Raw genomic sequence first — 14165 nt, forward strand, 5'->3', positions numbered from 1 at the left:
AGAGTCAGGGGAAATGTTAGAAACTGAACTCCAATATATTACTGCATTATTCACCAGTGAGTCAAACTACATGGCTGATTGAAGTAAAGTGGTCCTCCTAAAGCTTCTAAGTCCCTCCAAATCTCATGGACGAGTAGGGACAGTCAAATGAGAATGTGTGGGGCTTTAGACAGGCAGCATCCATGAACTGGCCCCCGATGCAGAGCAGGTGCTGGCCCCCGATGCAGAGCAGGTGGTGGCTTTGATTAGGAAGCAGATCGTATAATCTCAGTGTGGGCTCCAAAACAGCTCATACACACACACACACACACACACACACACACACACACACACACACACACACACACACACACACACACACACACACACACACACACACACACACACACACACACACATACACACACACACAAACACACACACACACAAACCACATCCGAGGCATTGCCCTGTGACAAGATATCCACACTCAAAGCCCACAGGGCATATACTGGTTGAATCAACATTGTTTCCACTTAATTTCAATGAAATTACAATGAACCAACGTGGAATAGACGTTGAATTGAACACCCACGCAAACTGTACACCTCACACACACTCTTCATAGATATGGGGCCCATTCTGACAAGAGTCAAGTTGACTTGGCATTGGGCGGGCTGGGGCAATCCAAGAAAAGCAAAGTGGACCCACGAGACGGCTGAGGCTTTTGTGTTTGCAGAGTGTCACACTTCATCATGCGGGAAACCCATAACAGGGCCGGGAAGACATTTGAAGCTCGGGTGGGTGTGTGGGGATCGCATTTGTGGCTACCTCTGATGTCAGCTCCAATATTCTGATTGCAAGCTATTTCCTGGATTAAGATTGTGTTTGTCGGGCGCAAGTGAAGCCGTTCGCGGTATTGTATATCAGAGAGCAGACGTCTTCATTTCACTATCCCGCTAAGAGATCTGGGGATGATTCATTGGCAACAAGTAAAGTCCCAAGTGTTACAGTTGTTTAATGTTACATTTCTACAAAAAAGAGTGATAGAACTCCTACTATTATTGTGATGCCACAACTTTAGGTTAGTTATCAGCTGCCAGTTTTTACTGTGCAATTCATCTTCATATTTTTTAAATTCTGAAGTGGAATGATGAGTTTCTGTATTCTAGGCTGTCTATGCTTATGACAGTTACTTACGACAGAGTACACAGAGTAGTAAAGCATACGAAAAAAAGAAAACAAATCAGGAAGTATCATTAGTGTTCTTACCCAGGCTGATAATCAGGACAAGGCCTTTGAGGGTGTCTCTGTAAAACATTAAGGCTCTTGTGTACAAAATTGTGTTTGGCAGCATTCAGGTGACGGTAGGCACGTAGTAGTGCATGTCGTTTTCCCTGGCTGCCTTATAACTAGCAGAATGGTGTACTTTAATCGACCACATCCACTTGGCTGGCGCTTCACAAGGGGAACAGAACTGCACCCTTAATTTGATTCTGGTATTTTGGAAGGAAAATCAAAGACAATTAAAATCAGGAAAATATTCATAGAAAATCACATTTGTACTTAGGGATGCTTGGTCGAAACGTTTCTGTTTCTCTTGTGTTGAGAATGTCCACAGCTCATGATTAATGATAAGACGATAATTCATTAATTCAATGTATGTGATTGGCTCCCAGAATCCCTATACAATCCCTGTATGGGATAGGGTTCCCTTCGGATATGAATTAACATCCACATTTGTGCGGCATGGAGGATATTTGAGATGTATGAATGCAAGCCCCACCTAATCATATTCACAACAGCATCATCCCCTTCAAAATGAGTCTGAGGTTTTCCACACCAAAAACAGAGCTGGAGGAGACAAACACTGATAAACGCTTCACTCAAACCAATGATTTGAGAGCTTTCAGTGGAGGCAGAAAAAAGGGCGCCTTCAAGAAGGAAGACAATTTTCATCAACCTCACCCACTCGCATTTACAAAAGCATCGGCTTTTCCGCCAAATAAAATAAAGGTATAAAAGCAGGACATTTTCTGGGGGGATTTCCAGCAATCTCAATCATTGTTATCCAGCTGAGGGGCCTTTTTAAGCATCGCACTGAGATCAAACACAATTTGGATCACGTTTCCTCACATTTCTAATCAAGGGCGCATTAGCCTAAGACATTAATGAGTCTACTAATCCATTTGGGCCCCTCGTGGTAACAGTTAATTGTCTGTAAAAATGTGTACAGATCCCCATTTTGGTTGTTTACTAACTGATTTGGATGTGGTTTGGCCCTAAAGAGGCATCATTATGTTGATAGTGCATTGGAAAATGAGCCTCTTGATCGAGGAAACATCACAGTGGGGCTGAGTTAAAGATACACAGAGCTGCTTTCAAAATGTCTGTCTTTCTCTCTCACATTAAACTGTCAAATAAACATCAACAATGTTTTGGAACACTGCCACAATATTCAACCAATGACCCCTTGGTGAATATTAAATAATTTCTTTCAAAGTTTCTATAAGAGCTCACAAGCTGTACAGACACTATGTGAGGGGTATGAGTAGTGTGTGCTGCTGAACTCAAATAGGAACTCAAATTGATCCCTGCCAGGTAGGCTAAATGCTGTGATGTTGTTTGGAGAGTTTCAACCACTGATATGCCTTAGTGAGGCCTGAGTCTGAGAGAGCAGGGAGTTCAACACAAACAGACCGCCAGGTGTTCTGGTTTTGGACCCTCAGCTTCTCATTGGCCAGGGGGATACACTAGGCTTGATCTGGCAGCTAATCACAAGCCGCTTCTGCTTTGTGTTTGTGGCCTCATGAAGAATTGGAACCCAAATTGAGTTCTGCACAAAGTCAGAATCTAGACTCTGGAATGGCTTGAGTTTGAGCAGAGCACACTTCAGGAAGGTTACTGATACACACTAATGTAAGGGGAAATGGTTATTCAAATATGTGCACCGGGAGAAGAATAGAACCTGACTCTATTCTCTTACTGTGAATGTTTGGAAATGAAGTCTGCCCCCTGAGAAAATACAATCATTTCAAACGCTTTAAAGAGTTCAGTTTCATTGCACAGCTGACTTCATTGCACAGCTGACCTACAACATTGTTTGTCATTCCCTTGTATATCCTTTGATATTTCTAATAAATGTGTTATTTCTGTTTTCTAGTTACGCACTTTTTTTTGTCATTAGTCTAGTGATGATATATTATTAAAACAAAATGCAAATTGATTTGGTACCTATGTATAAATTGAATCCTTACACTAAGGTACACATGTTACTATTATTTCCCTATTTCGAGCATCGGTGTAGTATAGGGACTGTCTATTGAAAAGTATACAAAGAGAAAGGTGTGTTTATGTTCTTGCCCCTCCATGTGCAACCTTGAGTGGCCCGTCCTGGCTCTTCATTTATCGGCCCGTGATTTCAGCCTTACTTTCTCATTACACCGAAAGATTTTTGTGTCCTTGTTTTGTGTAATATGTGTAAATCACTTGTCGTAATTCGCATGCTCTTTTAAGGAAAGGCCAATGGTGCCATTTCCTCCGCCTTGCTTCCATATTTATGCGTCTCGTACTCACGTCATTGCCTATGTCTTGGTTGCACGACCCATCAACACTTTTTATCCCCCTCGCAACAACAAAAATGGCATAAAACACTCTTTTATGCCTAAAAAACAGAACACACTTCTTTATTGATTTGTCTGGATAATAAACTACTTAATAAACTACAGCTGATAAGTGAGGTAATTTGCATTGTTCAGAGCCGATGGGCATTATTGGGAAATGACCAGAAGCAATGAAGCTGTGTGGTGACGAATTACCAACACAATTGGAATATTGGTGCTGATATATTTATGAGTTTATAAAACTGAAGGACTAACAGAGCCATTGGGCGGTGTCCTTTTGGAGAAAGGGCAGCTTTTCAACTGAGAAGGCTAAGAAAATACAGGCGGCAAGTACCATTTTCACATAATAATACCTTGTTTATAGTGTATATTGATTACATTTAATCAAAATCGTATTAATTTATCGATTTATTCACAATCAGAAAAAAAGTTCAAAGGCAATATTAAATCATTTCCACCCTGCATTTGCAGACTGTATTTGCATGCTAAAATCAATTGGAATGATTTTAGTAATGCAATCATTCGCCTTAACACAAGGATGACACTACCAGTGGCCTCTAGCCTACTACTGTATGTATTTCAGTGTCTGCACCACCAGGCGATACCTACACACTCACAGGGTATGGAAGGATTTCTTTAAGGGTGAAAGGAGCTCATCCTCAGGTCTGAGGCTTTGCTCCGCTTTTAAAAAGCAATAACAGAACAAGAGAAAGGAACATAGAAAAAGCAGTGGGTTGAGGAGATGTCTTCTTCAATTTTGTACATTCAGACAAAATCAGTTGCATTTGGCCTGCTTAGGGGCAGAAGGTGAGGGAAACGCCCCAGCAGTGCAATTATTCTACTCTGGCACAACAACAGATAGCAAAAAGAGCATCAAAAGGTTTCCCTAAGCCACAGCCTTCCCCCAGGGAAAAAGCACAACCTGTGTGAATACCATAGCTGGATGTTTGGTTTGGACTGTCTGTCTCTATGGCTACACGTTTATGGGGCGAGCGGGTGAGGGGTTTTATTTTCTGGACTTGTCTTGTGCTATACCCCTTTCAACCTATTTGTGGAATTTTTTAAATAGGCTAATGACTAATAATATAATGAAGCAATAAGGCATGACAACCCAGGGATTATTGTGAATAACACAGCAGGCCTGTACTAAACAATTAACACACTCAAAATGAATCATTTAAGTGAACATTGAAACAAATCATCAAATAAAATTGTATTTGTCACTTACACATGGTTAGTAGATGTTAATGTGAGTGTAGCGAAATGCTTGTTCTTCTAGTTCCGACAGTGCAGTAATATCTAACAAGTAATCTAACAATTCCCCAACAACTACCTGATACACACAAATCGAAAGGGGTGAATGAGAATATGTACATATAAGTATATGGATGAGCGATGGCTGAGCGGCAGTAGGCAAGGTGCAGTAGATGGTATAAAATACAGTATATACATCTGATATGAGTAATGTAAGATATGTAAACATTACTAAAGTGTCATTATTTAGAGTGGCATTGTATAAAGTTACTAGTGATCAATTTATTAAAGTGGCCAGTGATTGGGTCTCAATGTGGGCAGCAGCCTCTCTGAGTTAGTGATTGCTGTTGAGCAGTCTGATGGCCTTGAGATCGAAGCTGTTTTTCAGTCTCTCAGCCCCAGCTTTGATGCACCTGTACTGACCTCGCCTTCTGGATGGTAGCAGTGTAAACAGGCAGTGGCTCAGGTGGTTGATGATCTTTTTGGCCTTCCTGTGACATCGGGTGCTGTAGGTGTCATGGAGGGCAGGTAGTTTGCTCCCAGTGATGCATTGTGCACACCACCCTCTGGAGAGCCTTTTTTAAAATAGTATTTTTTAAAACTTTTATTTAACTAGGCAAGTCAGCTAAGAACAAATTCTTATTTTCAATGACGGCCTAGGAACAGTGGGTTAACTGACGTGTTCAGGGGCAGAAGGACAGATTTTCACATTGTCAGCGCAGGGATTCAATGTTGCAACCTTTTGGTTACTAGTCCAACGCTCTAACCACTAGGCTACCTGCTTCCCCTGCCGCTGTTGCGCCTTCTTCACCACACTGTTTGTGTGGGTGAACCATTTCAGTTTGTCTGTGATGTGTAGGTGAGGAAGTTATTTTGAGCTTGTGTCAATTTACCAGGAGGGCAATGTATGCCAAACAAAATCCATTGATTTCAAAGTTTAACAAACCATACAACTCTATGCACAAGGACTACTTGTAACAATTTACACAGAACATTTGACCAATTTTTTAAAATTTGAAGAGCAGTGCAGACGCAAAGTTTGGTAACAGAATGATGGAACCAACAGCACAAACCGTGATACAAGCTTTGCATCTGAGCTGTACTTCAAGGACATTTGTTTTTGTCAAATGTTCTGTGTAAATTGTTAAAAGTAGTCCTTGTGCATAGAGTTGTATGGTTTGTTAAACTTTGAAATCAATGGAAATTTATTGGCATACATCTTAAAGTGAACAATCTGAAATATCAGCGTAATTCAGTTACTGTGGAATTGCAGTGGGGAAAACTGAAGGGGTCATTAACTAATTCAGCCAAAGAGTTTGGGATGGGCGTCTTTGGTTGACTTTCTCATCACAACACATGCACAATCAGCATCTCCACATTTGGTTGATCACCAAACAGTCCTACAGAAAACGCAAATCTATTAGTTATATTGTAGTATAACATGTTATCAGCTCATCTGTAGACCTTCAGGACTGTAGAAACTTGCACCCACGGACATATATATATAGGAGAGCTATATATATATATATATATATATATATATATATATATATATATATATATATAGGAGAGCTATATATATATATATATATAGGAGAGCTATATATATATATATGTTGTTGTTGTTTTTAAATATTACCGAGCAGTGCTCATTGTAATAAATGTTTTATTTTAAATCAGGCACCCCACAGGATAGCTTCATTCATAAAGGTCCTTTCATCCAGGAAGTGCTTGCTCACATGAGTTTTTGTGTATATGTCGAACTGCTGCTGTGACTGGTTGCTATGCTGTACACATATTCAGAGTAAACGAAACATAGATAACATTATCCGATTATGCATTTAGTAACTGTTTATGTCTACAGAAATATTGCATAAAGAAAATGAAAGTAGTCGCGTTGATAAGGTAAACCTAAATCATTGCTGTCACAGCTCTCCTGTTCTATCTACGTTTTCTAGCTAGCTATCTGAGAAGGATGTGTTGCTTGCTAACTAGATATATATATCCTGTACTTTGTATTTTCGTTTAAGATGACGTGTGGGGGAAATAGCAGGCATCGTTATTCGTTACAGAAATAAAAGTTCATAATTATTCTGAATAGAATGTTAGAACTAAAGGAAATCACCCTAATAATCGTATGTTTCTGATCATAGTGACAGTGATACGGCAATTTACATAGTTGCACCTTCATGTAGTGAATGCATTCATCCCTCTGACTGTATTGTTGCAGTGGGGGCAAAGACAGCTGTTATAACATGATGCAATGTGTTGCTGCTGGGCACCAGATAGTAGCGCTGGCCAACCTGCGTCCTGCTAACAAGGGTGAGATGTCTTACCTGTTTTTCCTCCTGTATGTGTGGGTACTTAAAACAAAATTCAAATATTGGTCAATGTTTCCCCTAAGAGATGTGCCTTGCCAAAGTGGAAGAGTAATACTGTAAATGAATGAACTTCTGTTATCCATCCCCTGTGTTAGATGAGTTGGACAGCTACATGTATCAGACGGTGGGGCACCAGGCCATAGACCTGTATGCTGAGGCTATGGATCTGCCCCTGTACCGACGCACCATCCAGGGCTCCAGCCTCGACACTGGGAGAGACTACAGCCAGACAGAGGGAGACGAAGTGGAAGACCTCTACCACCTACTGAACATGGTTCAGGTAAATCTCAACATGGAGGAGTGAGTGGTGACTTGGGGACAGATAAGAGGAGTTGCATTGCTAGTGTTTTAGCAAGATGAGGCAACAGCAAATTAGTTTGCTGAAGAGACTATAAGACCAACCTATTTACTCTGCAATCAATTCTTAGAAGTAGCCTAGTCTGTTGATATCAAGGACCCTCTTTATACAATGCCATACAGTCTCATCAGACATACTCGTGACTACACTTCAAGGTTCAGAGAGAGCTATGCTAAGCTACATGACATTTGTCACAGTCTATGAGCCAACTATCAGCCTATCATCACTCTCTGGTATAGGGAGGTCTGATGGTAGTGGTGTGGTATAGGGAGGTTATCTGACGGTAGTGGTGTGGTATAGGGAGGTTATCTAATGGTAGTGGTGTGATATAGGGAGGTTATCTGACGGTAGTGGTGTGGTATAGGGAGGTTATCTAACGGTAGTGGTGTGGTATAGGGAGGTTATCTAACGGTAGTGGTGTGGTATAGGGAGGTTATCTGATGGTAGTGGTGTGGTATAAGGAGGTTATCTAACGGTAGTGGTGTGGTATAGGGAGGTTATCTGATGGTAGTGGTGTGGTATAGGGGGGTTATCTGATGGTAGTGGTGTGGTATAGGGAGGTTGTCTAATGGTAGTGGTGTGGTATAGGGAGGTTATCTGATGGTAGTGGTGTGGTATAGGGAGGTTATCTGACGGTAGTGGTGTGGTATAGGGAGGTTATCTGACTGTAGTGGTGTGGTATAGGGAGGTTATCTGACGGTAGTGGTGTGGTATAGGGAGGTTATCTGATGGTAGTGGTGTGGTATAGGGAGGTTATCTAACGGTAGTGGTGTGGTACAGGCAGGTTATCTAATTGTGGTGTGGTACAGGCAGGTTATCTAATTCTGTTGTGGTATAGGGAGGTTATCTAATGGTAGTGGTGTGGTGTAGGCAGGTTATCTAATTGTGTTGTGGTATAGGGAGGTTATCTGATGGTGTGGTGTGGTACAGGCAGGTTATCTAATTGTGTTGTGGTATAGGTAGGTTATCTGATGGTGTGGTGTGGTACAGGCAGGTTATCTAATTGTGTTGTGGTACAGGCAGGTTATCTAATGGTAGTGGTGTGGTGTAGGCAGGTTATCTAATTGTGTTGTGGTATAGGGAGGTTATCTAATGGTAGTGGTGTGGTGTAGGCAGGTTATCTAATTGTGTTGTGGTATAGGGAGGTTATCTGATGGTGTGTTGGGGTACAGGCAGGTTATCTAATTGTGTTGTGGTATAGGTAGGTTATCTGACGGACGGTAGTGGTGTGGTATAGGGAGGTTATCTAATTGTGTTGTGGTACAGGCAGGTTATCTAATTGTGTTGTGGTGTGGCATAGGGGGATTATCTGACGGTCGTGGTGTGGTATATGTAGGTTATCTGATGGTGTGGTGTGGTACAGGCAGGTTATCTAATTGTGTTGTGGTGTGCTATAGGGAGATTATCTGACGGACGGTAGTCCGGGGTTGCAAGTGTGTTCAACACACTCCTGGCAGATAAAGCTTACCTGACAGGAGAAAGCTACCTGGACACACAGTCACTCTTCAGGAGAAAAGCTCTCCCCCTGTCAGCACAAACAGCCTGTCTACGTGTACTTGATCCAACGTAGCTAACACCTTTTTCTCTTGCCAATCTCACACGCACAAGAGCAGCATCAAATTTATAGGGGCTTGCTTTCTGGTTTCTGTTTCTCTCTCTCTGTCTCTCTCTGTCTCTCTGTCTCTCTCTCTCTCTCTCTCCCTCGCTCAGTCTCTCTCTGTCTCTCTCCCTCGCTCATTATCTCTCTCTCTGTCTCTCTCTCGGTCTCTCCCTCGCTCTGTCTCTCTCTCTCTCTCTCTCTCTCTCTGTCTCTCTGTGTGTGTCTCTCTCTCTCTCTCTGTCTCTCTGTCTCTGTCTGTCTCTTGCTCTCTCTCTCTCTCTCTCTTTATATACATATATATTTTATTTTGACTATTTTCTAAATTGTAGAATAGTAGTGAAGACATGAAAACTATGAAATAACGCTTATGGAATCATGTAGTAACCAAAAAAATGTTAAACAAATCCAAATGTATTTCATATTTGAGATTCTTCAAAGTAGCCACCCTTTGCCAGCTTTGCACACTCTTGGCATTCTCTCAACCAGCTTCACCTGGAATGTGTTTTCAAGAGTCTTGAAGGAGTTCCCACATATATGCTGACACCCCTGTTTTTAATACCTTTCAATATGTCACTTTGTGAGGATAACTGCTCTGAGCCGTTTCCCCCAAAACAATATAAATTGGAGAACACATTGGGAGGGATCTTAGACCATTCCTCCATTCAGAATCCTTCTAGATCCTTAATATCCTTTGTTTGTGCTTATGGACTGCGCTCTTCATTTCAAACCACAGGTTTTCAATGGGTTTCAAGTTCCGGAGACTGAAATGGCCTTTGCAAAATGTTGATTTTGTAGCCAATTAACCATTTCTTTGTGGATTTTGATGTGTGCTTGGGTTTATTGTCTTGTTGGAAGTTCCACTTGTGACCAATTTTCAACCTCCTGACAAAGGCAACCAGGTTTTTGGCAAAAATATGCTGGTACTGGCCTGGGTAAAGTTCATAATGCCGTTGACCTTAACAAGGGCCCCAGGACCAGTGGAATCAAAATAGCACCATAACATCAAAGATCCACCATAGTTTTCAGTAGGTATGGGGGTTATTTTCAATTTATGTATTCATTTCGACATCAAACCCACCACTGGTGTGCTTGACCAAAGAGCTCTATTTTCTTTCTCTCTCTATCTCAGTGTCATTATTCTCACAAGGGGAGGGTACTATACTTTTGAAAAAAGGGGTGTTAGTAAGTTGACCCCTATCTGTTTGAATTTATTTTATTAATTGTTAAAAAAAATCTCTTTCTCTGAGCAATTTTAGAAAATAATATATACATAAAAAAAAAAGAGTATACAATATTGGTCAGTATTTGCATGATTTATTTTATACAGTCTTTTTTGCTCATCTTTATCAAACAATAGTGTCAATAATTATGGACCCCATTGTATGTGTCATAGCCTTACACCCCTCACCCTACTCTTTACACCCCTCACCCTATTCTGTCCCTGGTCTGTGATGGCTGGCTCTGGGATTGCTAGGTTTTGCTAATTTCCTATTTCCAGGGCAGGGCTGACGTGACCCTGTCCCTTGTTAGGGCCAAAGGCCAGGCCAACAGGGCCCAGCAGACAGCCAGTCCTCACTGTGTTTACCTCTCTCACAGTTAACCATGGAGGGCACAGACCTGCAACCTAGAGCCCAACCGATATATTGGTTCACCGATATTATTGGCTGATATTGGCCTTTTACAGATATATTGGTACCTGATGATAATTTGATAAATAAGATGAAAAAAGGGAATTACATGCTGATCTGAACACTTGTGGTCATTCTCTTTGTGTCATTGTTGTCACAAAGTATGAAATCAACATTTGAAGCTTAGTTATTGTTCAATTGCTCTTCTGGATGGCAATTTATTAGAATTCAGTGTGGAAAAATGACACTTTTTCATTTCCTCGCTGTAAAACAGTATATCGGCAGATACAGTGCCATGAAAAATTATACTTCACATTTCTTCACATTCACATTCTTCACATTTCATTGTGTTACAAAGTAGGATTAAATGATTTAATTGGAAAAATACACAAAAAGCTTTAATGTCAAAGTGGAAGTTTTTGACAAATAAAAAATTCAGAACTACAATATAGTTGTTGCGTAAGTATTCAGCCCCTTTGTTTATGCAAACATATATTAGTTCAGGAGTATAATCTGGCTGAACAAATCACATAATAAATTACATGTACTCACTGTGTGAGATAATATGTGTTGGCATGATTTTTGAACATCTGTAAGGTCCCTCAGTCAAGTATTGAATTTCAAGCACAGATTAAACTACAAAGACCAGGGAGCTTTTTGAAAGCCTCATAAAGAAGGGCAGTGATTGGTAGATGGGTAACAATAACAAATCCGACATTTGAGTATCTCGTTAAGCATGGTCAAGTTAATAATTACGCTGTGGATTATATATTAAATCACCCAAACACATCAAAGATGCAGTCCTTCCTTCTGAACTGAGCTGCAGTACAGGAATGAATGTTACCATGAGGCAATTGGTGATTTTCAAAACAGCTACAGGGTCTGTGATGGTAGAAAACTGAGGATGGATCAACAACATTGTAGTGACTCCACAATAATGACCTAAATGACAGAGTGGAAAGAAGAATACAAATATACAATTTGCAAGGTGCTGTATATCAGTATCGTTAAGTTTTGTATTTAAGTAAAGAGCAATACTCACTCTCCATGCAATTTTTCTTCAGAAATATGTTTTCTAATTGGTGTGGTTTGTTATCGCACCCTATTATGAGATTTACATTGATAATCAGATACGTTTGTTTAGTTAGTGAATTTTCTGTATCCAGCCTATATTTTTGAAGTATCTCTCTGTATGTCAGTTATGGGTTCTGTGAAAGTACAATCGCTTCCTCTTGAATATCCAGTTGATTCAAAGGTGTGTTTTTTATTCACCTTAGGTTTAGTGCTGAGTTTGATTGTGTTGCAGCGAAGAGGAGTCCGATAATTAGCTGTTAAATCACCCTCACAGGAAAAGAGCAGTTTTAGCATATAAAATGTGTTCTGTTTTGGAAGTGTGATATTTTGAAAGATTCATCCTAGCAGTTTGAATTAATTAGATGTTATTAAAATCTATTTGGCAAATGACACTTGAACATAGATGAAAGCATTTTTTTTTGAAACTGTGATGAATCTGAGTAAATCTGTTTTTCTTCCTCCCTCTTCTCTTTAAATCCTTGAAGTTCCACAACTCTGCTCATAACATGAGCCAACAGTGCCACCTATGGACCAATCCCATGCTTTGCCTAACCAAACCAAACTCACAACTCCCTTCGGTCTCTCACATGGGATAATTTTCAGTGGAAACATTGTCAATGGGAGAAAAATGCCCAATTATGATATCCCCCCCCAATCCCAACAGTGGTGATAATCGCAGAGTGACAATGTGCCCTCTTGCCTAGCCCCCTGATGCGCGTCTGTGTATGGTCCGCTCTCTGTGAAGTGTGTAACCCGATAGACACGCGAGCCATAACATACCCCGGCCCATCCTGCCATGGCTTTGATCTTTGAACCTGGCCTTTGAGGAGGAAAAATAACTGTCTTCTCAGAGGCAGAGGGGATCTTTCACTCCGTCCTCAGCGTGTGTGTGTGTGTGTGTGTGTGTGTGTGTGTGTGTGTGTGTGTGTGTGCTGATTATAAAGCTGTCTGACGCCCACAGATCTAATGGCTCCTTTCCCCTGCCCTGCCTAGCATATGTCTCATAAATCAGACCACAGATTGAATGTCAGCATGTCACTCTCTATCTTATATCTCACCGTGAGGGGTTCAGTGTTTTGAGAGGAAATCGTTTTGATGTCAAAATGTCTGTTCAGTTTAGAACTAAACATTTAAAATCCATAACTTGTATAATGCATGGATGATGTTTCCATACGTTTTTCTGTAATATTCTTGTCCAGTAAATGGATGGAGCATACAGCATTAATAACATACAATCAGGTGAAGTTATGATTCTTCTCCATTCATTTCTGTAACCAGAGCTTTTGCCCTGGCCTCACCTTCGCCTGTCCTCCTGTCCTGTACATCAATACTGTACATGCTGTGGAGGGCGGTTGGCTTGGCCATGCTGCCGTGATTAAGATCAACAGTGTCAGCCACCCCTGGCTGAAACGCCTACCCCCCCCCACCCACACCCCCCACCCCCTCCCTGCAGGCCTGGGGAAAGGTTCATATTAGTCATCTCACATCCCTCAAGTTCTTCATCCCCTCTTTTCTGCTCTGACACACTGGCTCTTTATGCCTGGTGACACTGTGCGAGAGAACAGGAGAGGAGGAGGAGGATGAGGAGAGGGAGGGAGGCAGGGAGAGTGTCCCTTGAAGGATAGGTCAGAGGCCCCAGGTTACGTAATAGTATGTTTCTATCTTCATCCTCCACACATGGTGCTATAAGCATTAGCTTCTATCTCTAATATCCTGGCTTGTTCAAACTTCACATACTGCAGTCTGCACAGGAATGAAGACTATTTCCCCTCAATCCCCTTGCAACTAGATAATTTTTTTGCAATAAAATAAATATTTATACTTTTTAAATTATATAAATGAAAAGGGTGTTACTCTATCTCTGTTTTTTATGTTAGTTCTCTTGACAGCACATTTAAAGCATTATTGGTTTCTCTCCACTAGTATGTTAAGGAAACAAAAATGTGAAGAACTTGGATAGAAATAGAACGATTGTCACGTTCTGATCTTTATTTCCTTTGTTTTGTCTTTATTTAGTATGGTCAGGGCGTGAGTTGGGGTGGGCAGTCTATGTGTGTTTTTCTATGTTGGGGTTTTGAGTTCAGCCTAGTATGTTTCTCAATCAGAGGCAGGTGTCGTTAGTTGTCTCTGATTGAGAATCATACTTAGGTAGCCTGGGTTTCACTTTTGAGTTGTGGGTGTTTGTTTCTGTGTGAGTGTTTGTTGCCACACGGTACTGTTTCGGTTTCGTTCGTTTCACGTTTATTGTTTTGTAGTGTTCAGTTTATG

General features: G+C 41.0%; 1 protein-coding gene across 3 annotated transcripts in view; it reads left to right on the plus strand.

Annotated features, from left to right (window-relative positions):
• The first annotated feature begins 6588 nt into the window (after nucleotides 1–6588).
• dph6 (diphthamine biosynthesis 6) overlaps nucleotides 6589–14165 on the plus strand; it is an 87901-nt gene continuing 80324 nt past the window's right edge. For all 3 annotated transcript variants that reach the window (XM_042329982.1, XM_042329981.1, XM_024437092.2), the window contains exons 1-3: nucleotides 6589–6761; nucleotides 7087–7178; nucleotides 7333–7517. In XM_042329982.1, the coding sequence (XP_042185916.1) occupies nucleotides 6739–6761; nucleotides 7087–7178; nucleotides 7333–7517 (300 nt within the window). In that variant the 5' untranslated portion in view covers nucleotides 6589–6738. The remainder of the gene's footprint in view (nucleotides 6762–7086; nucleotides 7179–7332; nucleotides 7518–14165) is intronic.

This window comes from Oncorhynchus tshawytscha, linkage group LG11 (genome assembly GCF_018296145.1).
Source record: "Oncorhynchus tshawytscha isolate Ot180627B linkage group LG11, Otsh_v2.0, whole genome shotgun sequence".
NCBI lineage: Eukaryota > Metazoa > Chordata > Actinopteri > Salmoniformes > Salmonidae > Oncorhynchus > Oncorhynchus tshawytscha.